A 27,609-nucleotide genomic window follows, 5' to 3' on the forward strand; every position below is an offset into this window, starting at 1 on the left:
ACTAGAAGACATGGGAAGACCGTGATTTAGAGGGGCTCTTTCCAGAGGAGGGGTCACTCTTGTGTATCTTGAGAGGAAGTGGCTTCTCCAACCCCTGCCTCTACATTCCCTCTCCACCTTCTGGCGGGGCGGGGCGGGGCGGGGCGGGGCGGGGGGTTTGGAGGAAGAAACTAAAGGAAGATTGCCCCTTTGGTGGACACACCTCTCAAGGGACCACCTTGTACCACTGTTTCATTTGCTCCTGACCCCGCCCTTCTGTGGACCACAATCCGTCTAGTCCGGTACATTCTGCGGGGACACTTCACCTGAGATCTTATTAAAGCGCAGATTCTGATTCAGGAGGTCCGGGGGCGGGGCCCGAGGTTCTGCGTTTCTAACAAGCCCCCAGGTGGTGCCAATGCCGCTGATCCGCTAACCACACGTTGAGTGGCAGGAATCTATGCAGGGCACTACCATGGCCACTAACCACGCTGTTTCCCCTTCAATGAATTACAATTAAGTATGGGTAAACATTCAGTTCCTCCATCACATCAGCCTTGTTTCGGTTGGTCAATAACGACACGTAGCTAGCGGCTACCTTATTGGATAGTGCAAACGGGGGATGTTTGAAGCATCACGGAGAGTTCAATTGGACAGCATTCGTCCAGCGTATTCATTCAGTTCTGGTCCCCAACTGATGGTGCCCACCGTGAAATCTCTTGCATATCAAGTGTACATGGAGGACATGAATTACAGGTGTGGAATCAAGTTACTGAGCCTGGCACACAGGTGTGAGACATTAAACAGACCCCACCCAACCCCTCCTATGGTCCTCTGAACCCCTGCCTTGTTCTCTAGGGAGTACAGGCTTACCTGATGGCTGGCCACTAGTCTCCTCTCTTGTTTCAGTTTATGTTTCAAGCTGGGCCAGTAGGAGGTGAGGCAAGTCTGGTGCTTTGTACCACCCTGGGAGGGAGTGCTTCCTTGAATTTTGGACCCTAGGCACCTTGTTTGCCTCACCTTAGCCCTGACCCTGCTGAAGCAAAATTCAGAAGAATATGCTTTTATTGATATAATCACCTCTAGCCTTGCCCTGATCCTCTTGCATCATTAGGCCCTCAGGAAAAGCAAAGACCCACACTTACTATGGTTGGAAGCAAAGCTCTTCCCAGATATTGAGCCACAGATCGGTACAGTGTGCCCAGATACTGATCCCCTCCGCCTGCAGGGTGGCCAGGCAGTCCCCAGGGTGGTTGGAACCCCTAAGCCAGTTGCTTTCTGACCTCAAAAAAAATTCTTCCATTCACATCAGTGTGTCAGATGACCAACCTGTCCCAGCTTGCTTGGGACTCTCTTGATTTTACCACTGAGAGTCTCACATCCCAGGAATCTGCTCAGTCTCAGGCAAGCCAGAATAGTTGGTCCCCCAACCAGTGTGCCATTTACAAAAAACCCTCTGTGGGGAGGTGGGTGTAGGGATGGGTGAAATAGGTGATGGGGATTAAAGATGACACTTACCATGATGAAAATAAATAAATAAATAAGATTAAAATTTTTTTAAATCATAATTGTTTCTTGATCTTCTTTAAAAAAAAACTCTTTGTGTCTCAATTTCCTCATGAAAGGGGATGATAATACTAACTATCTCACAGGGGTTTTGTGAGGATTAAATGAGTTAGTGTTTGTGAAATGCTTGCCTGGCCTATGTAGTAAGCACTATAGAAATATTTGCTTATTATAAACATATAAATTATTGTCATATTCTGTCTATCCCATGTCAAGAGAAAGGTCAAGAAGCACCGTTCTAAAGGTTAGCCATGTGGGTGACGGGCTAACACCATAGGGGCATCGCTGTAAACAAGTCAGGTGAATTACCCGACGTTCCTCAGCTGCTAGGGGAGAAGCCCAAATTGATAAATTCCTAGGAAATAGGCAAATACAGTCACTACATTATGAATTGTAGAAAGAGGGTAGGTCTGAGTTAGATTCATAAAATGCTGTTTTAGAAAACTAAACCAATTCCTTATTTATGAATGAGGAAACAGGCCCGGAGAGAGACAACGACTAGTCCAAAGCCACGAGTCGAGTCAGTGCCGTGCTGACACTAGAACTGTGTCTGTGGATGACAAAACCAGCGTCTTTTCCCCTCCCCGACAATGTACACGCAGCCGAGGACGGATAGGGGATTTGGGTGTGACTCCCCAGAGACAGTGGATTTAAACCTTGGTAGCAAAGGCTCCACCTCATGCCAGCCCCCTTCTGGCTGGGGCCCCCGGGGACACCCTCGAGCCTGGGCTCTGGTGCCTTGTTTCCGGGACAGGCCTCATCATGTCTGCCATCACGGTTCTCATCCTGATCCTGTACTTTGTGATCGACAACTTCGTGATCCAGCGCAAACCATGGCTGTCGGAGTGCACTCCCATCTACATCCAGTACTTCGTCAAGTTCTTCATCATCGGTATCACCGTACTGGTGGTGGCCGTGCCAGAGGGGCTGCCCCTGGCCGTCACCATCTCGCTGGCCTACTCTGTGAAGGTAAGACCGCAACGGGGCCGCCTCTCCTTTGGGGGCAGAGGTGGGAGGGGAGGGTGCTGGAGCCTCCGCCGAAGGGATGGGCCATCCTATCTCCGCAAACTCCGGGGGGCGCCTCAAAGAGCAGAAGCCTCGGCACCGCTCAGAGACGAAAGGACCATCTGGATCGGCTGCATCCAGGTTGAGGTAACCCAGGAGCATCTGAAGAAGATTCATAAAAATTGTCTCCTGCATTGTTGTGCAGACAAGAGCATGAGACGTGGAGACACGTTGGCTAAAAAATGGCCTTTGACCTATATTTGGCAGAGCTCCGTCGGTCTCCTCTCAAGTCTGTTCTCATCTCCTTTGTAGAAAATGATGAAAGACAATAACTTGGTGCGTCACCTGGATGCTTGTGAGACAATGGGCAATGCCACGGCCATCTGCTCTGATAAGACCGGCACGTTGACCATGAACCGCATGACTGTGGTACAGGCTTACATCGGAGACACTCATTACCATCAGATCCCAAGCCCCGACGCCCTCGTGCCCAAGGTCCTGGACATTATTGTCAATGGCATTTCTATCAACAGTGCCTACACCTCCAAGATTCTGGTAAGCTCTTTCTTTACCTGGACACTTAGAGTGGGTGGTTGGAGGGGACCATTAATTTTCTTTGGACAGAGGAATTTTCTCTTGTTTATTCTGCCTGCGTTGCCACCCCACATTCCCGCTCCCTCCTCCTCAATGAACATGTTTGCAGTGACGAGGGATTGATTCGTGGGAGTAGAGTTGGGGGTGGGAGGCAGGTAGAAATCCAGGTGTCTGAAATGCCCACCAATCACCATATCATGGCAGTATCTCTAGGAGAGATGGGTTTGTCAGGGGTAAATTACATACTTTCTAGAAACGAAGAGAGGGTGTTCAAATGAGACCCACCCAGAGTGAGAGACCAGCACCATCCCGAGGGCAGACTAGAACATCGCGAAGCCCAGGATGGCTCGGGGACCACAGTTACCGCTGACCGCTGTCTGCTTACCCTTGGAAAAAAGACAAATGCGGTCTCGCCGTGTGAGCTCCGGGCACATACATGAATGTTTCATCGGGGAGTTCTTTCCTTCCTAAGGTCTCTCCCTAGTCAGGGAAGATGTTACTCAACAGCATATCCAATTTTTCCCTCAGCCTCCGGAGAAGGAGGGAGGCCTCCCGCGGCAGGTGGGCAACAAGACCGAGTGTGCCCTTTTGGGCTTTGTCACTGACCTGAAGCAGGATTACCACGCCGTGCGCAGCGAGGTGCCCGAGGAGAAGCTCTACAAGGTGTACACCTTCAACTCCGTGCGCAAGTCCATGAGCACGGTCATCGAGAAGCCCAGCGGCGGTTACCGCATGTACAGCAAGGGCGCCTCCGAGATCATCTTGCGCAAGTGAGCACCCCTGCCCCCACTTTTCCTTCCCTTCCAGATCCTCCCCGCTGGAAGGTCTGGGTGACACGCGAGCCCCCCTTCCAGGTGGTGACACCATCACTAATGGCTGAGCCCTTATTCAGGCCGAGGCTTATTTTCGAGTGCCTCGGGTGTCCCCTTCTGCTTAATCTTCACAACCCAGTGCAATAGATGCTGTTATCATCCCTGTTTTACAGATGAGAAAGCAGAGGTACGGGAAGTAAAGTAACTTGCTCAGGGTGAAACAGCTAGGAGTGGCGCAGCCAGGACTCAGACCTCAACAATCCAAGCTTTCATCTTCTCCTGTGAAACCCAAGGAGTACCCACGGGTTACTAGGAGTAGAAGGGTCCACGCGCACTGGTGCGCCTAGGACGTGTTGTGAGTTCGGTTCTAGAATTGCCGCAACGAAACGAGGCAAATGAGTCTTTTTGTTCCCCAGTGCATACAAAACTCATAGTTACACTAGATTGTAGTCTGTTAAGTGTGCAATAGCCTTTTGTATAAAAAAACAACATACATACCTTACTTTAGAAATACTTTATTGCTAAAAAATGCTCGCCATCATCTGAGCTTTAGCGATCATCATCTTTTCGCTGGTGGAGGGTCTTGCCTCCGTGCTGCTGGCTGCTGGCTGATCGGGGCGGTGGGTGCTGAAGGACCAGGCGGCTGTGGCAGGTTCTTAAAATAAGACAATGACGTGTGTGGCATTGATTGACTCTATTTGTGAACGATTTCTCTGTAGCATGAGATGCTGTTTGATAGCATTTTATCCGCAGTAAAACTTCTTTCAAAATTGGAGTCATTTCCCCTCAAACCCTGCTGCTCCTTTATCAACTAAGTTTATGCACGATTCTAAATCCTCTCTTGTCATTTCAACGGTCTCCACAGCATCTTCATCAAGAGTAGATTCCATCTCAAGAAACCATTTTCTTTGCTCATCTGCAAGAAGCAACACCTCATCTGTTCAAGTTTGATCATGCGATTGCAGCCATTCAGTCCCATCTTCAGGCTCCGCTGCTAATTCTAGTTCTCTCACTGTTTCCCCCACATCTGCACTGTCTCCCCTGAACTCTTGAACCGTGAGGGTCAAAGTCATCCATGAGTGTTGGAATCAACTTCTTCCAAACTGCTGTTAGTGTTGATATTTTGGCCTAAATCACGAACGTTCTTTATGGCATTTAGGCTGGTGAGTCCTTTCCAGAAGGTTTTCAATTTACTTAGCCCAGATCCATCAGGGGAATCTCTATCTCTGGCAGCTATAGCCTTACAAAATGTGTTTCTTAAATAATAAGTCTTGAAAGTTGAAATTACTCCTTAGTGCACGGACTGCAGAATGGATGTCGTGTTAGCGGGCATGAAAACAACATTGATCTCGTTGGGCATCTCCATCAGAGCTCCTGGGTGACCAGGTGCATTGTCAGTGAGCGGTCCTATTTTGAAAAGAATCTTTTTCTGAGCAGTAGCTCTCAACGGTGGGCTTAAAAATATTCCATAAACCATGTTATAAACAGATGTGCTGGCATCCAGGCTTTGTTGTTCCATTTATAGAGCACAGACAGAGTGGATTCAGCATCATTCTAAAGGGCCCTGGGATTTTCAGAATGGTAAATGAGCACTGGCTTCAATTTAAAGTCACCGGCTACGTGCGCTCCTAACAAGCAAGTCAGCCTGTCCTGTGGGACTTTGAAGCCAGGCACTGACTTCTCTGTAGATGTGAGAGTCCTAGATGCCATCTTCCAGTACGAGGCTGTTATATCTACATTGACGATCTGTTGTTTAGTGTAGCCACCTTCATGAATGATCTTAGCTAGACCTTCTGGATCACTTGCTGCAGCTTCTGCCTCAGCACTTGCTGCTTCAGCTTGCACTTTTGTGTCCTAGAGATGGCTTCTTTCCTTAAGCGTCACGACCCAACCTCTCCAACCTCTGCTGCTTCAGACTTCTGCTGCAGCTTCTGCCTCAGCACTTGCTGCTTCAGCTTGCACTTTTGTGTCCTAGAGATGGCTTCTTTCCTTAAGCGTCACGACCCAACCTCTCCAACCTCTGCTGCTTCAGACTTCTTCTGCAGCTTCTTCACCTCTCCCAGCCGTCATAGAATTGTGGAGAGTTAGGGCCTGGCTCTGGATTAGGCTTTGGCCTGAAGGGAATGTTGTGGCTGGTTTCATCTTCTATCCAAACCACTCAGACTTGCTCCAGATCAGCAATAAGGCTGTTTTGGTTTCATGGGAGCAGCGTTTTTCATTTCCTTCGAGAACTTTTCCTTTGCGTTCACAGCTTGGCTGTTGGGCACAAAAGGCCTAGCTTTCAGCCTCTCTCAGCTTTTGACTTGCCTTCCTCACCAAGCTCAGTCATTTCTAGCTTTTGATTTAAAGTGAGACGCATGTGACTCTTCCGTTCACTTGAGCACTTAGAGGCCACTATAGGGGTATCCATGGCCTAATTTCAATAGTGTTGTCTCTCAGGGGAGAGGGAGGCCCGGGGAGAGGAAGAGAGAAGGGGAAAGAGCCGGGCAGTGGAGAAGTCAGAACACACGCAACATTATCAATTAAGTTTGCCACCTAAATGCACGTGACTATTGATGTCCCCAAACAATTACAATGGTAGCACCAAAGATCACTGATCACAGATCACCGTAACAAATAAAATAATGATGAAAAAGTTTAAAATATTGCCAAACTTACCAAAAAGTGGCACAGAGACATGAAGTGAGCAAATGCTGTTAGAAAATTGGTGCCAACAGACTTGCTCGATGCAGGGTGGCCACAAACCTTCAATGTGTAAAAAAAAAGAAAACAAAAACAGTATCTGCGAAGTGCAGTAAAGCAAAGTGCAATGAAACGAAGTACACCTGTACCTAAAATGCCGGGCCCATAGCAAGTACTAGAAATGCTAGTTGTATGTCCCCTTTTCCTTCTCACGCTCAGTTCTGATTACAGGAAGTTGCATAACTTCATCAAGTGGCTAGACTGTTCACGGGTCATTAAAGCGGACCTGTGTAGGTCCAGGGCCAGTAGCTGAATTAACTGGCGTCTCTGTTTGGCTCTAGCCACCTTCTTTCAATCAGTCCATACCTGTGGAGCAGGCCCTATGCACCAAGTACCATTCTAGTACTATGCTAGTACCGGGAAGTAAAAATGTCTCTCCACCTTTGAGAAGTTCAGAAGAGCAGGTGATCCATCCACAAATGACCCTTGGTGTCACATTCACAGATGAGTGGATGAATAGGACCAGACGACATGGGAGAGTCACATCCTCCGCTTACCTAGACCTTATCCACCTCCAGACCACCTCACCCCAGCCAAAAGGGACTCAGCGGGACAATGGACAGATTTCTGGCCTTGGGACAGTTGTCTGTACGAGTAATGCGGAGGCGCCAGAATGTCTTCAAATGATTGTAGAGACATATTGGGTGGGAAGGGGGTGCCGCCTCCTGATTGTGTGCCTCCCCAGGTGTAACCGAATCCTGGACAAGAAAGGGGAAGTGATGCCATTCAAGAATAAGGACCGAGACGAGATGGTCCACACTGTCATCGAGCCCATGGCCTCCGAGGGCCTCCGAACCCTCTGCATAGCTTACCGGGATTTCAACGACGGAGAGCCCGCATGGGACAATGAGAACGAAATCCTCACTGAACTCACGTGTATCGCAGTGGTGGGCATTGAGGACCCCGTGCGCGCTGAGGTGAGGCTTTGGCTTTGGCCAAAGGGTAAGAAAATATGAAGGGAAGCCTTCCAACAGCCTCTGGCCCACGAGCAAGGCAAGCGCGACGTAATGGGAAGCCAGCCCAGAGTCACGGGAACTGGGGGGACTCATTCCATTTCTAGCTGTGACCCCAGGCAAGTTACCTAACAGCTTCTCACTTACAGGGATAGATGTTTCTGTGCCTCCTGCTTCACAAAACTGCTGTAGAGTGCTGAGCTGGTAGAAGCTGGCATTCTGACGGTTATTGCTGTCGGAGGGGTGAGAGGCATAGGTTTTATTGAGCTTATGATCTGGTGCCTAAGAACAGTCAGGAGGCGGAGTTAACCAGAACACCAGCTTTGCCTCCAGCCACCTTCTTTCAATCAGTACATTCTTGCCAAGCGCCCGCAGAACAGCTGAACCGTATTCCAAACACTAAGGCACTGAAAAAGTCTCTGCTTATGAGAAGTTCAGACAGATGGACTATGAGTTGGTCAAGGCCCAAGGGCACGGGAAACTATAAAGAATTGACTGGTTGGAGTACGGGCCAGGGAGGTGGAGAATGGTAAAAACTTCTCCTAGAAAGAAAGACAGTGGCCAAATCCCGAAGTGGTGTGTGTGTGTGTGCGTATATATATATACACACCCTACTAAGGAGTCTAGACTGTAGGGAGAGGAAGCTTTCACTCCTGGCTCCTGAAGCAGATTTCCTCTTCAACTCATGGTACAGGAAGGCAAATTCAAGGGTAGTATTATGGGTAGGACAGAAGTGAGGTGGCACCAAACAATAAACAATGACTAGACGTGGCCTGTCCCCATGGTGCCGCTCCTAGAGTGCTTCTCTCCTGTCCACAGTGAAGGGACCCCGGACAGGGGCAGCTCAGCAGGCCTCACCGCCCCCACCTCCTCCTTACTCTCCACAGGTACCCGAAGCTATTGCCAAATGCAAGCGAGCTGGGATTACTGTCAGAATGGTGACAGGTGACAACATCAACACAGCCCGGGCCATCGCCACCAAATGTGGTATTATAACACCTGGGGATGACTTCTTGTGCTTAGAAGGCAAAGAATTCAACCGACTTATCCGCAACGAGAAGGGAGAGGTGCGTCCTGGCTGGGAAGACCCAAGGCCTCATTTGGCACCTGGTTGTGGGGGGTCGGGGGGGGGGCGGCTCTCACATCTGGGACACGCATCTGGGACACGGGAGAAAGTGGCTGGGTTTTGTTGTTCTTGTTTGTTTGTTTGTCTTGAAGATCTAATTGGCTTTATTAAATGGTTTCATGAATTGGGCAGCATCCCATATAGCAAGTAGGGGGAGCTGTGAGGAGTTGGACTGCAGGTGCGTGGTTTTTAAACTAAAATCTATTCAGAGCGAACCTTCTACCGGGGCTGCTCAGGTGGGAAAACTGGGAGTTTTCTTTCTTCTCTTTATCCTCTGTCATAAGCTGTCTTTTGAGACAGTGTCACTGACTTCCTACATCTTCCTGATTGCGTTCAGTCATGGGATGCTTTCATACCGATTCCCCTCCACCTCACCCTCCTGTGTCGCCGCCCTGTGACTAGTGGTGGGTGGCACGGATCTGCGAGAGGATGTGGTCTGGGTGTGGAGCAGACCAGAGCTTCCTGGTCTGCACAGAAACCAAACTGGAGACCTCAGAAGCACCTTAGCCAACAGTGGGCCCTGGCCCACCTCCTGTCAAGGGTCCAAGAAATAGGGCATTGGCTCCCCAGTAGGGAACTGGGAGGGAAGTGAAGAAACGCAGGGCCTGAACGGTCACCATCAATAAATCTGGCCCAGGGGACTGAGCTGGCTGTTTCGTCTCCCCTGGAGGCCGTGGTAACACCCACCACGGGCTGTGGCAGGCCAGCTCTCCCAGAATCTCAGAGCGCAGGGAGATGTAAACTTCACCCGGATGGCTGTTCTGAGCTTGACTGACCCAGTGTGGTCTGGTGTTGGCAGGTAGAGCAAGAGAAACTGGACAAGATCTGGCCGAAGCTTCGAGTCCTGGCGCGATCATCCCCCACGGACAAGCACACATTGGTAAAAGGTGAGCTCGGCTCCTGACCGGGTGCCTGGGGCAGATGATGGCAGGCTGGGCAACAAGACAGAAAACAAGAACCACTGGCCAAAGCAACTCTCTTGTCTTGAATAGGAAGGTCCCAGGAGAGCTGTCCAGCTCATGGCGGGGCGGGGAGGGGGCAGACAATTTAGCAAACATCTACAAAGAAGACCTGTAATAAAGTTGTCTTTAAACATCGTATCTTGTTTGCCAATATTACTGTGTACTAGTCAGAGCGGGTTAAATTGTTCCCATTTTGCCAATGAGGAAGTTTGAGGCTGAGAAGACAAAGAACTTACCCAGACTGCCCCGCTGGTGAGCGGAAGTGGTACAGTTCAGCCCCCAGGTCTCTGTCTTCAAATCACCCGGCGCTTTCTCCAGCACATACTGGCCGCCTTCGGGCCCCCGCTAGGCTACCTGACGAGGACGGACTCAGAGCTCCGAGCGCCACCAGGAAACAATTGACAGCCTTTGGGTGATCCTATAGAGCCTCCAGCATCGGGAAGAAAGGAAAGAACAAAGTAGAAAGGGAGGTGGTCCACACACTCACACTCACACACGCACACACTTCTATGGCACCAGCCTGGACTCCAGAGAAAGGGCATCCAGGTTCCATGTATGTGTGTGTAGATGTGTGCACACGTGCATGTGTGTACCTGCTGGTGTCCCACTCTGACCCCCTGATCTCCTGTCCTCTCCTTGGCCAGAAGCAGCCAGCCTCCTGGCAAGTGTAATTTTCCGCTTTCACTCTTCCCTCCAGTCGTTTGCTTCCTGCTCCCGCTCGGTAGCACACAGCCTCGTTGGCCGAGATAGGATGGAATGATGGCTGGGCTTCACCCGCTGGCTGTGGGACCCTGCAAGGCCTTTCCCCTCTCTGGGTTTCAGTTTGCTCATCTGTAAGGTGATAGGAGTTGCTCAGAGCATGGATCTCTCTGGATCCCCTCCAGGCCTCTGATCGTATCATGCCTGCTGCGGCTTCGGGCTGCCTGTTACTGGACCCTTGGCTTCTCCCCCTTCAAGGTGCTGTGCCTGCTGGCGCGGGAGGCCGAGACCCTGCTCCCACCACCACCACCAGGGGGCAGGAGAGCACCGTCCGCCAGGCGCCCAGTCCGCCAACCTCAGCCCCGTGGGGCCTGGTCTTACCCCTTCTTGTGGTGGTTTTCAGCTAGTAGCTGGACTTCGATGTATAAATGGCCTGTGTTTCTTGCCTGCTGCCAGGGTGAAGGCTGGACGAGGTGCTCCTCCAGCCCTGCCTCTGACCTTCAGACAGCTGAACAGAACAAGGCAAACCAGTGGCAGCTCCTCAGGAGCTGACAGATCTGTCGGCGCTCAGAAGGGGGGGTTACACTTTCAACATGCTATAAAGTGAGCTTGTCACCCACAAAAAAAAGAAAAGAAAAGGAAGGGAGGTGGTAGCAGGGACCAGGGAAGAAGAGCCACAAAGGGCCTCGGTGGGGAGCAGAGGGCTTCCACCCGGCCTGCGGTGGTTCATGTGGACTCACCGGGTTGTACTGTTTTCCCAGGCATCATCGACAGCACTGTTGGGGAGCAGCGACAGGTGGTGGCTGTCACTGGTGATGGCACAAATGATGGGCCTGCTCTGAAGAAAGCAGACGTTGGTTTTGCCATGGTAAGCAGCTCGGCGCGCTGTCCCTGCCTGCAAGCTGCCCTCTCCACCCGGAAGCCAGGACGGGCCCCTTGCAGCCTCCCGCTTCCAGTACCTTCACCCCCTCCCTGTGCTCTCTTCTCTGACACCATCTCTCCTGCTGACCTGGCTGGTAAAAGTCTGTGTAATGGGAGACCCATCAGGTATGAAGACTAGATGACCCAGGCAGGGAAATCATGACGCCTCATTACCATGAACGTGGTGATGTTCTAGGCAGAGCATAGAACATTCAGGTTCCCTATGAAGCATGTATGCCATGGTCAGCACTGTCCATCCCTCTGCTTTTCACTTGTGAGACCAGGAGCATCAGAATCACTTGGAAAGTTCATTTAAAATCACGTATTACAAGGTTCCGCAAGTGGATATCTTGATTCAGTAGCATCTGGGTCGGTCCCAGAGATGTTTGGCGTTTCCTAACAGCCACGCTTGTTGATTCTGATGTTGCAGCAAATGTGGAAGCCCCCAGATGGCCAAGGACGTCCTCACACCTAAGTGGCTTGTGATTGTAAGCCTCCCGTGTGTATTGAACTATTGGTGATTTTTAAGCAGTGGAAGGAGATTCAAGAAGTAATCTGTCTTTACGGTGCTCCCTTTAACAACAACAACAACAAAAACATCGTTTCTAGGAAGTTTCAAGAAGATACAGAAGTAGAGAGAATAGTTTAATGAATTCCCATGTACCTGTCACCCAGCATTAATTATCAATACCTGGCCCAACTTGTTTCACTGAATGTCCCCCCCTCCCCACTTCTCCCATCTCCAGCTGAACTGTTCTGAAGCAAATAAAGGACATCACATCATTTCATTTGAAAGAATGTTAGTGTACGCCTCTGATAAGTGTGCATCGAGGACATACATCTAGAAGAATCATACCACCAGTCATCTAGTCCATCCCCCCATTGCCCCAAGTGCTTTATAAATTCTCTTTCTTCGTCCAAATCAGATCTAAATAAGATCCATACACTGCAATTGCTTGCTGTATCTCTTAGAGCTCTTAATCTATAGCAGGAGTTTTTGAAGCATGCTCCTCCTCCCAGCTGGGCCTGGAAACCTATAGAAATGCAGATTCCCAGGCCCACCCCAGCTCTTCTGGATCTGACAGCTCAGCGTGGGGGCCCAGCAATCTGGGCTTTCACAAGCCCTTGACATTTCTGTCACACACTAAAGGTTGCGAACCACTGGTCCTATAGGATCCTTGTGTCAGGGGTCCCCAAGACCAGCCTTTACATTTGTGGATTCACTGGATGGACTCATGAGACTCTGCATAGAGTTGTACTCATGACCAAGATTTATTGCATGGGTACGGTAAGGGAGAAGTCTGGAGGAATCCACATGCAGGCTTTCTGCTCTCGCCCTCAATGAGGGCTCACACAGAGCACACTCTTGCCCTGGCAACACATGTGTGATGTTTCTACCCGGGGAAGCCCATCAGAGACCCAGTGCCCAAAGTTTTTATTGGGGTTGGTCATATAGTCACTTTGCCTAATACGTGCTAAGATTCCAGACTCCTGGGGTGCCTGGGTGGCTCAGTTGGTTGAGCATCCAACTCTTGGCTTTGGCTTGGGTCATGATCTCAGGATCGTGAGATCGAGCTCTGCATTGAGCTCCACACTCAGCAGGGAGTCTGCTTGAGATTCTCTCTCCCTCTGCCCCTCCCCCCATTCACACATGCTCTCACTCTCTCTCTGTCAAATAAATAATTAAATCTTTTTTTTTTTTAAAGAGAGATTCCAGATTCCTAGAAGGAAAGCAGGTGTTCAAGAGAAAACATATTATTCAGGCACAGTCTAGGCACAATGAACCACTAATTAATTTTCAGTTAATTGTTGACTGGGAGCGTTCTAAGAGCCAAGGTCCCAGATGCCAACTCAGGGCCAACCTCACAAATAGCCCTTTCTAAGGATAACAGCACACTATGTTAGCTCTCCTGCCCAATCCCCTCCATCTTTTTTCCTAGCTATTTAATTTTGAAGGAACCAGGCTGGTTGAATACATAGAACAATGCATAGCATGGATTTTGTTGATTGTATTCTTGTCATATGCAATCAGATTCTAGATCCCATCTTTCATTAGGGGCTGCAAAATAATGTCCAGATTTTCTCTATTTATTAACTTGGAGACTTCTATAGAAAGAAACTTGCGTGCAAGGATTATTTGGTTACTCTGAGGTTGAGGTTCAAGTTCCTATATGAAAGGCAGCTAAATGCCTGATCCTTTTTCTTTATTTACTAGTTTTCAAAATGAGTTGACTTTTTAGGATACTCCAAAGATGACCAATAATTATACATATATATGTTTTTAAATTTTATTTTTTAAGTAGGCTCCATGTCCAACACGGAGCTTGAACTCATAACCCCAAGATCAAGAGTTGCACATTCTAGTGAGTGAGCCAGCCAGGCACCCATGAATTATATTTTTTAAATTAACTCTACTAAGTTACTCCACTAAAAACAGTTCATTGTTTATTTTTTTAATATCAATTTGAACTCACAGATTTAAGTATATTTGATGTGTTTCAATCCATTGCCTTTGTTATTATTTTGACGTTCACATTGACTTGTCAGTAGCCTCATGAGTACTGCTGGGTCCTTTAGATACAACCCCAGTTGTCCTTAATACCTTACTTGGCTTCTGGCACGATAAGATGTTCCAGAATCATCATACATATTTCTCATCCTAGATCTGGAATCATCCATTTCTCAAAGAGTCCTGCTTTTTAGTAAGAAATGGTACTTAGAGACCACAATCTGAATGTCGGGGTGTTCCTTACTACCAAGTAAATCATTGTTTCTAGATCTTTTCAATGGTTTTGGTCAAAGCTAGGAAATATATCTTTTATGTCTCTTTTTTGTTTTTGCATTTCTTTGTTTTAAAGATAAAATACTTCATGAGTCCATATTGGTATTTTTAATTGAAATTCAGAATTATAGAACTCTAACTTACTACTTTTATTTAACTTCCCTAATTTTATGTTTATATCTCTTAAGCTGAAAATTTTGATTCCTAATGGCATTAACATAATCCTTACTGGTTTTACCCTAAAATATAAGTAACAGTCTCAAAATAGCAATAATAATACAATTACTCTACAAAAAACAGTTCAAGATTTCTCTTGTAGTTCTTTTTATCCTATAGGTATACTCTGCTGGGTTCTACCATCAAGGTACTATGTTTTTTTTAAAAGCCATTGGAATATTTTTCCTTTGTGTGATTGTGCTACCCACTGGTTATACCAGTTTGTTTATACCATGTTGCTTTCCATTTTAGAGATTGCTTCTTTTTTTTAAGTAAGCTCCACACTAGGCCCCAGTGTGGGGCTCGAACTCATGACCATGAGATCAAGACCTGTGCTGAGATCAAGAGTCAGACACTTAACTGACTAAGCCACCCAGGCGCCCCTAGACATCGCTTTTTAAACTTACTTTTGATTTATACTCATATAAAGTAGTTACATAGTTCTAAAGTCAAATATACACAACAAAGTCTATTCCTAGAAATCCAGCTTCTATCCCTATCACCTCCACCCTATTGCCTCCCCTCTTAACCCTAAGTAACATTTCTTTTGTTTTTAGTGTATCCTTCTGTTTGCCTCTTTAAAATATAATCAAACATATGATGTATTTGTATCCTATCCTCTTAGATACGTGATACTTACCTATACTGCCATGTATACTTATCTACACACATACCATACACTCTTTTTTTTCACATTCTATAGTAGAAAGTATATATAGTCCTCCTTTCTTTTTTTCCCCCTCCTTTCTTTTTCCAGTGCATGTGACACATTGTGTGGATGTGTTAGAGAACTTTTTGATGGGGAAACTGAATTGTATAATCTATAACATATTTGTTCATTGCAATCTGGATAGGAAAATATTACTACCAGGTAAAGAGAACAAATCATCTACTACTGCAAGCCAAATCAATGAATAAGCTCCTCTGTGGTTATAGGCTTTGTGAGACATGGAATAGAAGTAGGGGCTGGGGTTCTTAGGGATGGTTTTGCATCCCATAGACCATTAAAGATAGACAAGGTTTAAACAGATGAGGAAGGAGGATGTTTCAAGTTTAGGGAAATGGTGTAAGTAAAAGTCTAGACTCTAGAAGTGAAGGAGAGATTCAGGGAATTGTGAATAAACCAGTGGGTTTTGAGCAGAAAGATTATATAGGAGTAGACTGGAAAATGAATCTGAGTTCACCTGTTGAGGGCTCTGACTACCAGTGTAGAAATTTTACTGTTTCTGTAAGCACAGCTTTCAACCATTGTCTATTGAGAGACCTTTAGTGGTTCCCCAGGAACAGGAATTTGAACAAGCATAGGACATCTGAACTTCACTGCCAGACTACTCCTGCCAGAAAAAAGTGTAAGGTGACTTAGAGGTGTGGGGGAGACAAGGACTTAGGTGAGACACTGGCCGTGGCAAAAGAAATATAAGAATTTAGGGGCAAAAAAAGAATTTAGAGGCTCCTGGCTGGCTCAGTCGGTGGAGTGTGTGACTCTTGATCTTGGGGTTGTGAGTTCGAGCCCTACATTGGGTGTAGAGATTACTTCAAAATAAAATCTTGAAAGAGAAAGAAAGAGAGAGAGAGAGATGGAAGGAAGGAAGGAAGGAAGGAAGGAAGGAAGGGAGGAAGGAAGGAAGGGAGGGAGGGAGGGAGGAAGGAAGGAAAAAGAAAGAGGGAAGGAAGGAAGGAGAAAGAAAGGAAGGAAGGAGGGAAGGAAGAAAGAAAGAAAGGTTAAGAAAAAGATAAAGAAAGAAAGTGTAGGGATTTGGAGGGAGAATAGGACATGGGTTCCCTATCCTTTCCTTCATTTCCAAGGTGGGGGAGTAGCAAAGAAGGGAGAAAGGAATATCAAAGATAACTGTCATTTCCAGTTTGGGTTCAGGAGTAAGATGGTGGCATCAGGCCCTAGCTCTGCTTTCTGTGGACGGACAGCGACACATTTCCTCTGGAGGAGAGGAGAACTCAAAATACGGCGGCTCTGTCATTGGCATTAGCGTGGGGAGTGCGCCCTCTAGTGTTTATGGCCGGTTCAGAAGCTTCTTGGAGGTCTGGAAATGCAGTCTGGGTTCAGAACGTAGATAAACTCTGCTTTATCCACGTCCTCACTGCTCTCCTTCCCTCTCTTACTCAGGGTATTGCAGGCACGGACGTAGCAAAGGAGGCATCAGATATCATCCTAACAGATGACAACTTCACCAGCATTGTGAAGGCAGTGATGTGGGGGCGAAACGTCTATGACAGCATCTCTAAGTTTCTGCAGTTCCAACTCACTGTCAACGTGGTAGCCGTGATCGTGGCTTTCACCGGAGCCTGTATCACTCAGGTGAAGGGAGTGCAGGGTGGGCCGGGAGGAGAGGGATGAGGCGGGGGCTAGGGAACGTGGGGAGTGGGGTCCTGGCTACTGAGGATTAAGGACAAGAGTTTCCTCAGGGGGGTTGGGGCAGGAGTTAGCTCTCCTAGGTCTCCATCGGCCCATGCGGGGGAATGAGAAGTTATCTACCGCTAATTTAGCACATGCACGTTAGCCACTATGATGAGTACTTCTATGGTCTTCAAAAACAACCTTGCAAAGTGGGTATTCTCCCCATTTTACAGGCGAGGAACCCAAGGCTCAAAGAGGTTAAGTAACTTTCTCAAGGGCACTCAGCTAATAAATGGGCAGATCCAAAGTCTGGGTGGATAGCGGGAGCTAGGCTGTTGCAGGGGCAAAGCTGAGGCTGATGAGTGAGGTAGGGGCTGGTTTCCAAGGAAAGCTAAAAGGACTGGTGCTTCTTCCCACCAGGATTCCCCACTGAAGGCCGTGCAGATGTTGTGGGTTAACCTAATCATGGACACTTTTGCCTCATTGGCCCTGGCCACGGAGCCTCCTACAGAGTCTCTGTTGAAGCGTCGCCCCTACGGCCGAAATAAGCCTCTGATCTCACGTACTATGATGAAGAACATCTTGGGCCACGCTGTCTATCAGCTCACCGTCATCTTCTTCCTCATCTTTGCCGGTGAGCCAAGGGTAGGGCTGGGGCTGGGGACAGGGGTCGGAGTGCAAAGCAGAGATGGGGGCAGAGAACGGCCCAAGGGAGCAAGCTGAGCACGGGACTGGGGATGACAGCAGCTTCACCCACTGGGGGTGTCCCTTGCCCCACTATGTGGCGCATCATGCTATTTGACCTGCTCCTCTTGAGAATTTCACACGGTGGCTTTCTGTAGTTTTTTTATTTTTTTAAAGATTATAAAACTAAAGCTCGGGTCACATGGTGAGTAAATAGTGGCACTAAGATGGAGCCTGTTGTCTGCCTGACCCCTGTGCAGCTTTCCCCCCATGCTGCACCGTGAGAAGGCAGTCACTGGAGCGGACGCGGAGAGAGAGTCAGGTATGCTGAGACCAGAGCTAACGCTTAAAGTGTTTGATAACTAGTGTAGCTCAGATACTGACCCATTAGAATGGACAGCAGCCGTAAGCCACCAGCTTGGCCATACCAACGTGCTGTTCTGACTCAACCTGGGCCCTCGCGGACACCATACTTGACCCGCTAATGCTTCCTTTGTCCCCACTAGGTGAGAAATTCTTTGACATTGATAGCGGGAGGAAGGCGCCTCTACACTCGCCCCCCAGCCAGCACTACACCATTATTTTCAACACCTTTGTGCTGATGCAGCTCTTCAACGAGATCAATTCCCGCAAGATCCACGGGGAGAGAAACGTCTTCGCGGGCATCTTCCGCAACCTCATCTTCTGTGCCGTGGTCCTGGGCACCTTCATCAGCCAGGTGAGCCTCTGGCTGGAGTCGGGGCAGGAGGGCTGGGTGGCAGAGGTCCGAAGCAGGGAACAGGTTCCCTAGGTACCCAGGAGAAGGGGGGAGGGAAGGATGGGGACTCGGGCTGCGGATCGAATGCTTTTGGATTCCCAGTTGGCCTCCATTTGCACATTGCTCCGGAACTGGAGCTTGCTGGGTCAAGTGCTGCAGTGCAAGGCAACACGTTGGTGGCAAATAAAATAAGATTGGTGGGGTCCTTTCCTTGTCTTTCTAAAGCACAGAAATTTCAGAGTGGCCAAGAAGAGGGTCACTCCCCGCGGTCCTTTCCATGCCTCCTGCCAGCGTACGTGAGACGTGCGGGTACGTGCCGTAGGGCTCTGTCCTTGTCCCCGCCCCTTCGTTCATGAGGGGCCCCTGGTAGAAAACGCTGCGCAGTTCGCAGACAGAGAGGAGTGTGGCATGGGGCACAGGCGGTGGACAGATAAGCCTCTTGTAGAACTGAGGTCAAGGGCATGGCTGCCCTGGGGTAAAAGGATTGGGTCCCTTCCTCCTTGCCCTAGTCCGAGGTACCCTGAACACCTGCAGATACAGGAGACTCTGAGCTCGCCCTATACCAAGGGCTTCTGCCCTCCCCAGCCGGGGTCCCCCTCCTGGGCCGCCCTCTTCAATTCCTTCTCTCCGTCTCTGTGCCTTCTCTTGGCACCTCACCCACTGGCTGTAGTCACGAGAAGCCTCCAGCCCCCCTGGATCTGCCCCTCTTACCTTAATAATATTCATAGTAAGTAGCTCTGTCTCCCCCTCAGAGTCTCTAGAAAGACTGTGTCTGTCTTCTCTTCTCCCCTTTCGGATTTCTTCTTTCTCCTCCTCCGACCAGCAGATCAGGACTGGCACCACAGGGATCATGGGCCAGGGCTCTGACGTCGCTTTGGTAGCCTCGGCTAGAGGGCTAGCTGCCCGTGACTCGCCTCCCTGATGGTGGGCTGCCTCTTTCTCTGTTCTAGATTCTCATTGTGGAATTTGGGGGTAAACCCTTCAGTTGTACGAAGCTCACCCTGTCTCAGTGGTTTTGGTGTCTCTTCATCGGCATCGGAGAGCTGCTGTGGGGCCAGGTGAGTACCGGCAGGCCCGCCCCATGCGGGTGCATGGCCGGCACATTCTCCCTCCTCTGGAGGAGATGGGACATGCGATGGTGGCACCTCCCAGCTCCTCACCAGCATCTTCTCCTTCCCTCCCCTTCCTCCCCCCACTTTTCGAGGTTTTTCTGTCTTGCAGGATCCTGGAATAGCATGATCAGTGCCCACCATTTCAGAGGCTTTGGATCTCTTCTCTAACCATGCCTAGAGGCAGGCAGATCCCTTAGCGTCTCTGAGATGGGAGTGGAAATTTTCAATGGAATTTTGCTAAAAGGAGAAAAACAAAATTAAGGGTCTTAGAAGTAGAAGTTTACAGAGCAGAAGTCTTTATTTTAATGAAGCCACAGTCTGGCTGTGAGCTGCTGGTCTGACCTAGTTTAGGGCTCCCCTACCCCTCATGTTCACCACGGCCTTACTGGGTTGACTGGGTTGAATGGCTGACTCTCACCTTAGATAAATCTAGACCCACCAGGTCGCTAGAAAAGCAATGTAGCGCCCAGTTCAGAGCATGGACTCTGGGACCGGCTACCCGGGTTTGAATCCCACATCTCCTTTCTACAAGTTGAGTCACTTTGAGCAAGTGCCTTAACCACTCTGTGCCTCCTCAGTCTCCTCGAGTTAGGAGAACAGGATCATTGTTCATCGTTGTTAATCAGCCAATCAGTTACGACACAGAAATGACTTAGAACAATGTCTAGTACCCTCTAAGTACACAGTAAAAGTTAGCTATTAACATGATAATAGGATCAGGTCTGGTAAGTTTTGTTCCTTCCCAGATACCACTTTGCACATCCCCCTCATCCTCAGCTCTGAGCCAGACTAAGCTCTGCTTTACAAACCTCCAGTCTCTCCTGATGGGCACCTAGCCACTGGGTAATGGCTTTGCTCTAAGTGGCCCCAGAGGTCCTTCCCTGGGACTGCAGACCTTCCCCATATACCTGCTAATTGTTTCTTTCCTACGTCCCAGATGCCTCCCTGATCAATTGCTGTCCCAGTTCCTTCCATGAGTCCCTCCACCCTGTTCTGTTTGGTGGCGTTTCTTTACCATGGGTCCCTTTTACACCTGGGTGAAGCTTGGTTGTTTCACCAGCTGTCTGAATGTCCCGTCTGGGTCTAGTCTCACACATGGCCACACAGCCTTGATGCTAGGGACCAGCCTTCCTTCTGCGTCACAGCAGCTCCTTCCAATCATCCAAAAGCAGATATCCTTCCCCTTTCAAAATCCTTGACTCCATGTTGGACTGCTCATACAGTCCCTCTCTCATCCCAGCCCTGTCTACTCCTCGTCTGTGTGTCGGGGAGAACTGATTGACTGAGCTTCTTGAGTGACTTATTTTGAATTGCAAGCCCAACCTCCTGCCCATGTCTGATAATACTTGTGTATCCCTTCTTCCCCGGCCTGTCCCACCCACTTCCTCGCTCCAAGCCCAAGAAAACCTCTAGTATCCTTTCACCCTTGTTTTGTAACACAGGAATTACTTTGCACATGGTAACTAGAAGAGGGTCCTTCCCTTCTGACACTTCCCTTCCCTTTGCCCATACACTTGCGATGGGATCATCCTCTCCTATCCCCAGACTTGTTTTCCCCCAGGCTCTGGTCCCTGTCCCTTCTTACCATGTGCCATGCATTATAGTTCTACTTCCCTTAAGAGACACATGGCAAAATGGAAATGAAGAACTGAGACAGAAGGAGAATCAAGTATATAACTAACTAGGCAGATGGCTGGCCGCACATGCAAATGTCAGTTCTCCTTCGTGTGTCCACAACTACAGAAAACCTTCCTGAGGGCCTGCCATTTGGTAGGCCCTGAGGAGTGCTTGCCTGGCTAGGTTGGCACGTCTCCTGCTGCCCCCCCAATGGGTGTTGGGGCAAAGTGACCTATGCAAGGGCCTGACCCCGTGTGAGCTGAGGGACAGCCCTCTCACCCTGATTCTGGTGTCTCCCCTTTCGCTGCACCTGTTCTCAGATCATCTCCACGATACCTAACCAATCCCTGAAGTTCCTGAAGGAGGCTGGGCACGGCACCACGAAAGAGGAGATCACCAAGGACGCGGAGGGGCTGGATGAAATTGACCATGCAGAGATGGAGCTGCGCCGAGGCCAGATCCTCTGGTTCCGGGGCCTGAACCGTATCCAGACTCAGGTACTCTGATAGTGGCCTGTCCCCCTGCCGGGAGAAGACATCTCTCCATGTTGGGAAGTGTGGGAGGGGCAGCCACTCCTGGTGGCCAACATCTCTTCCCTCCCTAAGGCTCACTGCCGGTGGGCTGCCCGAGCTCCCTAGCTGCAGGGGCGAGCTGCCTGGGCTTCTCTGAGAGGAGAGGAGTCATAGGGCCCAGAGCACCGGACGCAAACTGGTAGCATCGTCCTTTAGCTTCCAGTGGGTTCTAAAGCCCATTTTGCCACCCTCCCTGGGGCCAGCAAGCTTCCTGTGTAAAGTCTCTTGCAAGCACCAGACCTGACGTCAGGGTGGGAGATGTGCGGAGTCTATCCCTACCCTTCAGGAGGAAGGAACTAGACAATAGCCCTAAGCCAGCGTACACTTTGTATGCGTCCCCGAGCTGCTGCGAGGGTAACACAGCCGTTATCGGGAGGGGTCTTTGTAAAAGAAACTCACCCTCTCGTATCTTCCCCACTCACACTTTAAGGCCATGGTGGGGAATCTGACGGCTCAGTGTGTATAAATGACAAGTCTCTCAATGCCTGAGTATCTTTTGCAGGATTCAGATTTGCTTCCCCAAAAGGAAGAAGCTATAATTTCCTCAAGCCTTTTCCCTTCTCGCAATTTCTGAAATGACATAGACGGCTGCTCTTAAGCCCCCTGCCTGTGGAGCCCTACAGTAACGTTTTTCTTCCCACTTTCCATGCAGCAACTGTAACCACCTGCTCCTGGGTGGGCGGGCTGGTCTAGGCCCTGGTCATTCTGTCATGTTCCCTGTTCTTGCCCTATATGCCTCTGTTCTGAGTCCTGAGATTTCCCGTCTCCAGAGAGCAGGCCTATTCCTCTCTGCTGGTTGGCTGGAGATCCCAGAAACAAGTTCCACTCTCAAAAATTAGCTGCCGATGGCGTAGAAAGTTCCCTAGTCAAGCCCACCTCGTTCGGTCATAGGGAAGAGAGATCAAATGAATCCTCACCACTGCATACCTGCTGGGAACTTGTCCCCCATAGGCAAGACGGTGATGGAAGTGGGAAGGCAGGGCTAGTTAGGGAAGCACTGGGGCTCCTTTCTCCTCTCTCGGGTTCCTCCCCCCAGAGAGGGAAACTCCCCAGGGCCTGCAAACCACCCCCCCCACCCCACCCCACCCCCACCACTGGCTCTTGTCTCTAAAGCCCCGGTGCTTTCCTTCAGGTCTGCTCCTTTCAAAATAACCTGTCTGCTTTTCTCCCTTCAGGGTCACTGCCTCCTCTTCTATGTGATAATTGTTTTTTCCCTAGCCCAGGATTCCCTGGTTCCAGCATCTCCTTGGCCCCTCACCAGTCTTCCGTCGCGGGGGGCTGAGATTCATGGATCTCCCTTCCCCTCTACTCCCAATTCCCACTCCCTTGACTCTATACCCCTGGGTTCGGATGCACGACCTGCACAGTTTTCACTGTGGAAGTGGGGGCCTTGTGACGCGAACGAGCTCAGGAAAGTACCTTCCCCGTCGCGGTCCCCCATCCCCATGTGCAGCCCCTTCCCTCCCACAGGATCAGGCCCCTCCATCCCCCGGAACTAAAAACTATATAACGTGATGAAGGGATGGTAGTTTAGCTCAGACTTTGGTCTGAATCCGGAAACCAACCCTAAACATTCCGTGGCTTCTCAGGAAGCTTTATAAATAAGAACAACTGTCTGTCTCCCAAAGTGCCTGTTTTGTTACCTGCTCACCTGGGGAAGCAAAGCGAAATGAATGGAGTCGGCCCCTGCTATTAAGCCTGTAGGCACTTTTTAAGATGGTTCTACCAGATCCTGAAGGATAGAGGAATTCCTTTTGATTTGTTCCTTGTCACTTAGGGGTCGGAGATCAGGACAGTAGGTTTGTCCCAGGCCCCAGACCAAGGCCGTGGTTGGTAACCAAATGGCACAAATCACCTCCGTGTCTGAGAAGTAGGACACAGAGAACCAGAGACCACTGGCTAGACTGTAACCACTGACCCCCACCGCCAACCAGCACGTCTTGCTCCCCCGCCCTCAGTCTAGCTACCAAGTTATTGTCAGACGTTGCCAGACGTTTCAGGACCCCCGGTGCCGGTGGCATTCTCGCTAAGGAGCCTGGCTGCTGGGTTCCTGAGCTCCCTTCTCAGGGGCCCTGTCTGCTTCAGCCCAAGGAGGGGGGTCTCAGAACAGATACCCAGAAGCAGGTGAGCCCAGCAGTCGGGAGCTAGGAGCCTTTCCACCCCAGCCACCTGTGTGTGGCCTACTATGTGCCTTGCTTTTTTTCTTTAAACGCAGGAATTCTTTTCCTGCAAAATCTGCAAAAATCGATAGTCAACTTAATTGGTTCAGAGGTTCCTGAGGCTCAAAATTCAGTTACTATATATACTCCACCTTCTATCTTAAATGGCATATGCCTTATTTTTTAAGAGTACAGATCAACACAATGAATAAGCTGTCACTCTCTGTTAGGAGTCACGGGGTGGAGAAGTCCCTTTAAATTGTAGATACCTTTGGACACCTGCACACCTAAAATGTCCTTCGTAGGCTGCAAGGGAAGAGAAGACCGGATTCTGGCTGGGTATTTGGACTCCATGGCAAATTGTTCTTGAAATGAAGTGTGCTGTGCAATTAATGGTTTTCCCCTTCTCCTCACTGTTGCTTTGTGTATGAGGGAAGCTTCTCTCTTGCTCCTGCTCCTATCCCCTTTTCCCAGCACTTTCCATCCCCCTTCCCTAACCCTCCAGGATCCCCCCCCCCACCTCTTTCTTCCCCTCTCTCTCTGGACTATGCAGCAAAGCTGTCTCACTCTCTGATTCTTTGCAGATCGACGTAATTAACACATTCCAGACGGGAGCCTCTTTTAAGGGAGTCCTAAAGCGACAGACCATGGGGCAGCACCTTGATGTTAAACATGTTCCTAGTTCATCCTATGTAACAGTTGCGCCAGTCACATCTCCCCCCACCACTTCTGTTCCTGCTGCTGTCTCATCTCCTACTCTGGGCAGTGAGTGAGAGTCTATTATGATGCATGATTTGCTAAAATGACCACAAGAGAGCACGTGGCATCCACTTTAACCAACCGTGGCATCCACTTTAACCAATCGTGGTTATCTTTTCCTTTTGGTTTTTCCCTTTGACCTCTGACTTAAGGGAAGAAAAATGGGACAGAAATCCCAATCCCAAACCAGACTGTGTGCCCTTTTATTTTATTTTATTTTTTAATGTTGAAAAACTATTAAACCATAATCATTTTAAAGACAATAATCCTATTTTCTGATCGTTCCTCTGCACTGCCTGTTTCTTCCTTGAGTTTTTTGTTTGTTTGGCTTTACTTTGAGTTGTTTGTTTGTTGGTTGGTTGGTTGGTTTTGCTTTGTTTGGATATGGTGTTGTTCCTCTCCTCTCCTGCTCCTTTGAGTCTAAACTTGATCTCCTGAGGTTAGAGGTGAGGTTGGGCCAATGAAAACCCAGCCCTCTCTTCATGGGAGGGAAGGGGGACAAGTTTCAAATCTCCTGAAAGAGAATATGAAGAGAGCTACCCTTCCCATGGGCTTTTCTACCAGGAGATCCCTCATCATTGAGCCGACGTTGAACTTGGCCGATAATAACGGTCCTTCTGGGCTACCGCCCTGTCGTGAGCTGGCCACATTGGTGTAGAAGCTGCAGCTGAGTGTGAAGAAAAGAAGGAGCTCAGTTCACTTGCACAGCGCTGAGTGTCCCCGAGGTTTCACTTTTCAGGGACGGCAAACCAAGCTCTGGTTTAAGAATCAATGTATTCAAATCTGGGCAGGAGAAATGTATACGCAAAGGTCCAAATAACTTAATTTTCTTCACTCCAGCTTTTTTCTTTTTAGGAATTTCTGAAGAGCAACTTTTGTTTTGGTTTGGTTTTTTGCTTCCCCTTTCCTCTAGTTTGACTGTCTCACCCATAGCCAGCCCTTCATGCCTTATTTTGCACATGAAGTTTTAGGTGCCTCTTTCTCGGCCAGCCTGTCAGCTGGAATGTTGTCAGTTTAACCTAAGATCTGGTGCTCCCATCAGTAGATGCTTGGATTCTTGCTAATGCTTATGCCTTACAATTCCGGGTCATTTTACCTTCCCCAAATGGGACACAGAGAGGAGAGAAGGCTCTTTGCTGATAGTGCTATTAAGTTATTTGGTGGGGAAGAAGTCTCCTTGTGTTAAGTCTGTTGTGAGCTTCAGATATTTGACTATTTTATTTATCTCTTCTTCCCCCTATCTCCCCAAAACCCTGGAAGGGAGGGCGCGGTAAAGAAAGAACAGTTACATTGTCTGTGGTTCAGGTGATTGTGAGCTGCGCAGGTTGACCAGACTCAGATTATTTGGTGTCTTTGTGGCCAAATGTAAGTATTCTGGTGTGAGATATGAGGGGTGGGGTTTTCTATAGATACATATTTCTTTAGGCCCTAAAGCAGTCAAAGAACTGAGTAAGTCTTACCCTGCGAAAATCTAAGAGCTTCTCCCTCTAGTCCTTCCATATTCCTTTCTTATTTCCTTTTTTCTTCTAGCTTTTCCCTGTCCTTCTAACTAGTATCTGTTCTTTTTTAATCATGCCTTTCTGTGAGGAAGGGCTAGTGTCAGCTGTCCCAGTGATTTGAAGGTGGAAAGAGACTAAGCAGAAGACAGAGCCCATCGGGTTCTTATGGAATTGCTCTTATGGAAAAGAGGGTAAGCTGCTGACCCTCAAAGGCAGAAATTGAGTCAGGAGACAGCCACACCCGCTGTCTCTCCAGCTGCTCCTTCTTACCCGGACGTCCTAGAAGAAATAGTCACGCATTTCAGGACCCCCGTCCCCATTCCAGATCTCCAAGTGAATTCAGTTATTTGTCTAACCTTCAGTAGATAAATCTTTAAGATTTCCCTCTATAGGAAAACCCTTAATTCCTTCTCTTCCCCTGGTTTCTGAAAAGAGAACAGAAGACTATAGAATCTAGCTGAAGAAATGGAGTCTTCATCTACCCATTCACTGAGCTCCAGAGAGTGGTCCTTAGCCCTCATACCTAATCGAAAGGTCCAGCCTGGTAAGGACTCCTGAGACACGAGAAAGAGTCGCCCTTCAATCAGCCACTTCTACGTGTAGGACAGAGGCCACAGAAGAGCCATGTCCCAGAGGTTTTGAGGGACAATAACTGGGGAAGGAAGGGCTGATTGGCTGAGTGGAGAATGCCTACAGCTTTCACAGTGGCCACTTCACTAGCTGTGTCTTGTTCCCCGTACTCTGCTCACGCACCAGGCATCAGGGAAGGAGGATGCCACCTTTGCTTGGGGTAGACTGGTGGTGATGTATCTGTGTGATTGTTCATCAGCATGTGTTATATAGTCTCTGTTGGAGCTGAGGAGCATTCTGGCACAGCCCCAAGCCCTCCACCCCCACCCTTCTCTCCCCCACCAGGCCACTAGAGGTGCCACCTAGTTCCCTGACTCCTCTTCCTTTGAGCTTCCCTTGCAGGATGCTGGTTTCCCTTTAGATTCTAGAAGCCCTGCAGTCTAGCCGGATGACTGTTCCTTGCTCCCCCAAAGAAGACATTTTCCCTATTGTTTCCATCTACCCATTCCAATTCACTTTTATCTCCCTTATTGTTTGCCTGTAACATTGTTATTGATCACCCCAACAGGTGAGAGGAAAAGCCAGAAAACAGGGCTCCAGACCCTGACTCTAACCCCAGTTTTTAAAAATCTGTTTTCTGTATTGGACTTCACATATAATTATTTTCATTAAGTATTCAGTAGCTTCAAAAAAAAAAATAGAAGCAAGAAGTTTGAAAATCACTGATATTGAAGATAACCAACTGGTGGTATAAAAAGGTACCTCTTCTTCTGCAGCACTTGTTAAAAACTTGGAAATCTCAAGAGCAGGTGAAAAGTGTGGGCTATGTCATCCCTCCTACAGGGGTTGGTATGGCTTTGAACCCATCTCTTGACCAGGGAGAAGGCACTGGGTTTGGACTCACTTCATCCAAGGTGCCTTGCTCTCAGATTTGACGGAGATCAGTTAAAGCTTGGGGGCCTCTGCAAGACCAAATGGAGCCTCTGTTCCATCTGATCTCACCTAGGTCTGGAGCAAAGAGAACATGACAGGTAAAATTCACCCATCAGATTGTCAACAGCAATCATAGAAGGATGGAAACCTAGGTCCTTACCTTCTGTTCAGCGTGGCGAATGTGTGCCCAGGTTCCTTGCTTCTTCTTGGCTGAAGTGTGGAGCCGATTCTACTGAG

At 48.9% G+C, this 27,609-nt stretch overlaps 1 protein-coding gene across 4 annotated transcripts in view; it reads left to right on the forward strand.

Annotated features, from left to right (window-relative positions):
• The window catches only part of ATP2B4 (ATPase plasma membrane Ca2+ transporting 4), a 90,764-nt gene that overhangs the window by 56,840 nt on the left and 6,315 nt on the right, over positions 1-27,609 (forward strand). For 2 of the 4 annotated variants that reach the window (XM_036079554.2, XM_036079553.2), the window contains exons 9-20: positions 2,300-2,514; positions 2,863-3,105; positions 3,673-3,914; positions 7,384-7,615; positions 8,539-8,718; positions 9,577-9,664; positions 11,200-11,306; positions 16,480-16,671; positions 17,131-17,344; positions 17,901-18,112; positions 19,102-19,209; positions 21,201-21,377. In XM_036079554.2, the coding sequence (XP_035935447.1) occupies positions 2,300-2,514; positions 2,863-3,105; positions 3,673-3,914; positions 7,384-7,615; positions 8,539-8,718; positions 9,577-9,664; positions 11,200-11,306; positions 16,480-16,671; positions 17,131-17,344; positions 17,901-18,112; positions 19,102-19,209; positions 21,201-21,377 (2,210 nt within the window). Of the gene's footprint in view, positions 1-2,299; positions 2,515-2,862; positions 3,106-3,672; positions 3,915-7,383; positions 7,616-8,538; positions 8,719-9,576; positions 9,665-11,199; positions 11,307-16,479; positions 16,672-17,130; positions 17,345-17,900; positions 18,113-19,101; positions 19,210-21,200; positions 21,378-24,195; positions 24,377-27,609 lie in introns of all 4 variants that reach the window. The other 2 variants (XM_036079557.2, XM_036079555.2) reach the window with 2 other exon arrangements.

This window comes from Halichoerus grypus, chromosome 7 (assembly GCF_964656455.1).
Source record: "Halichoerus grypus chromosome 7, mHalGry1.hap1.1, whole genome shotgun sequence".
In the NCBI taxonomy this organism is placed as follows: Eukaryota; Metazoa; Chordata; class Mammalia; order Carnivora; family Phocidae; genus Halichoerus; species Halichoerus grypus.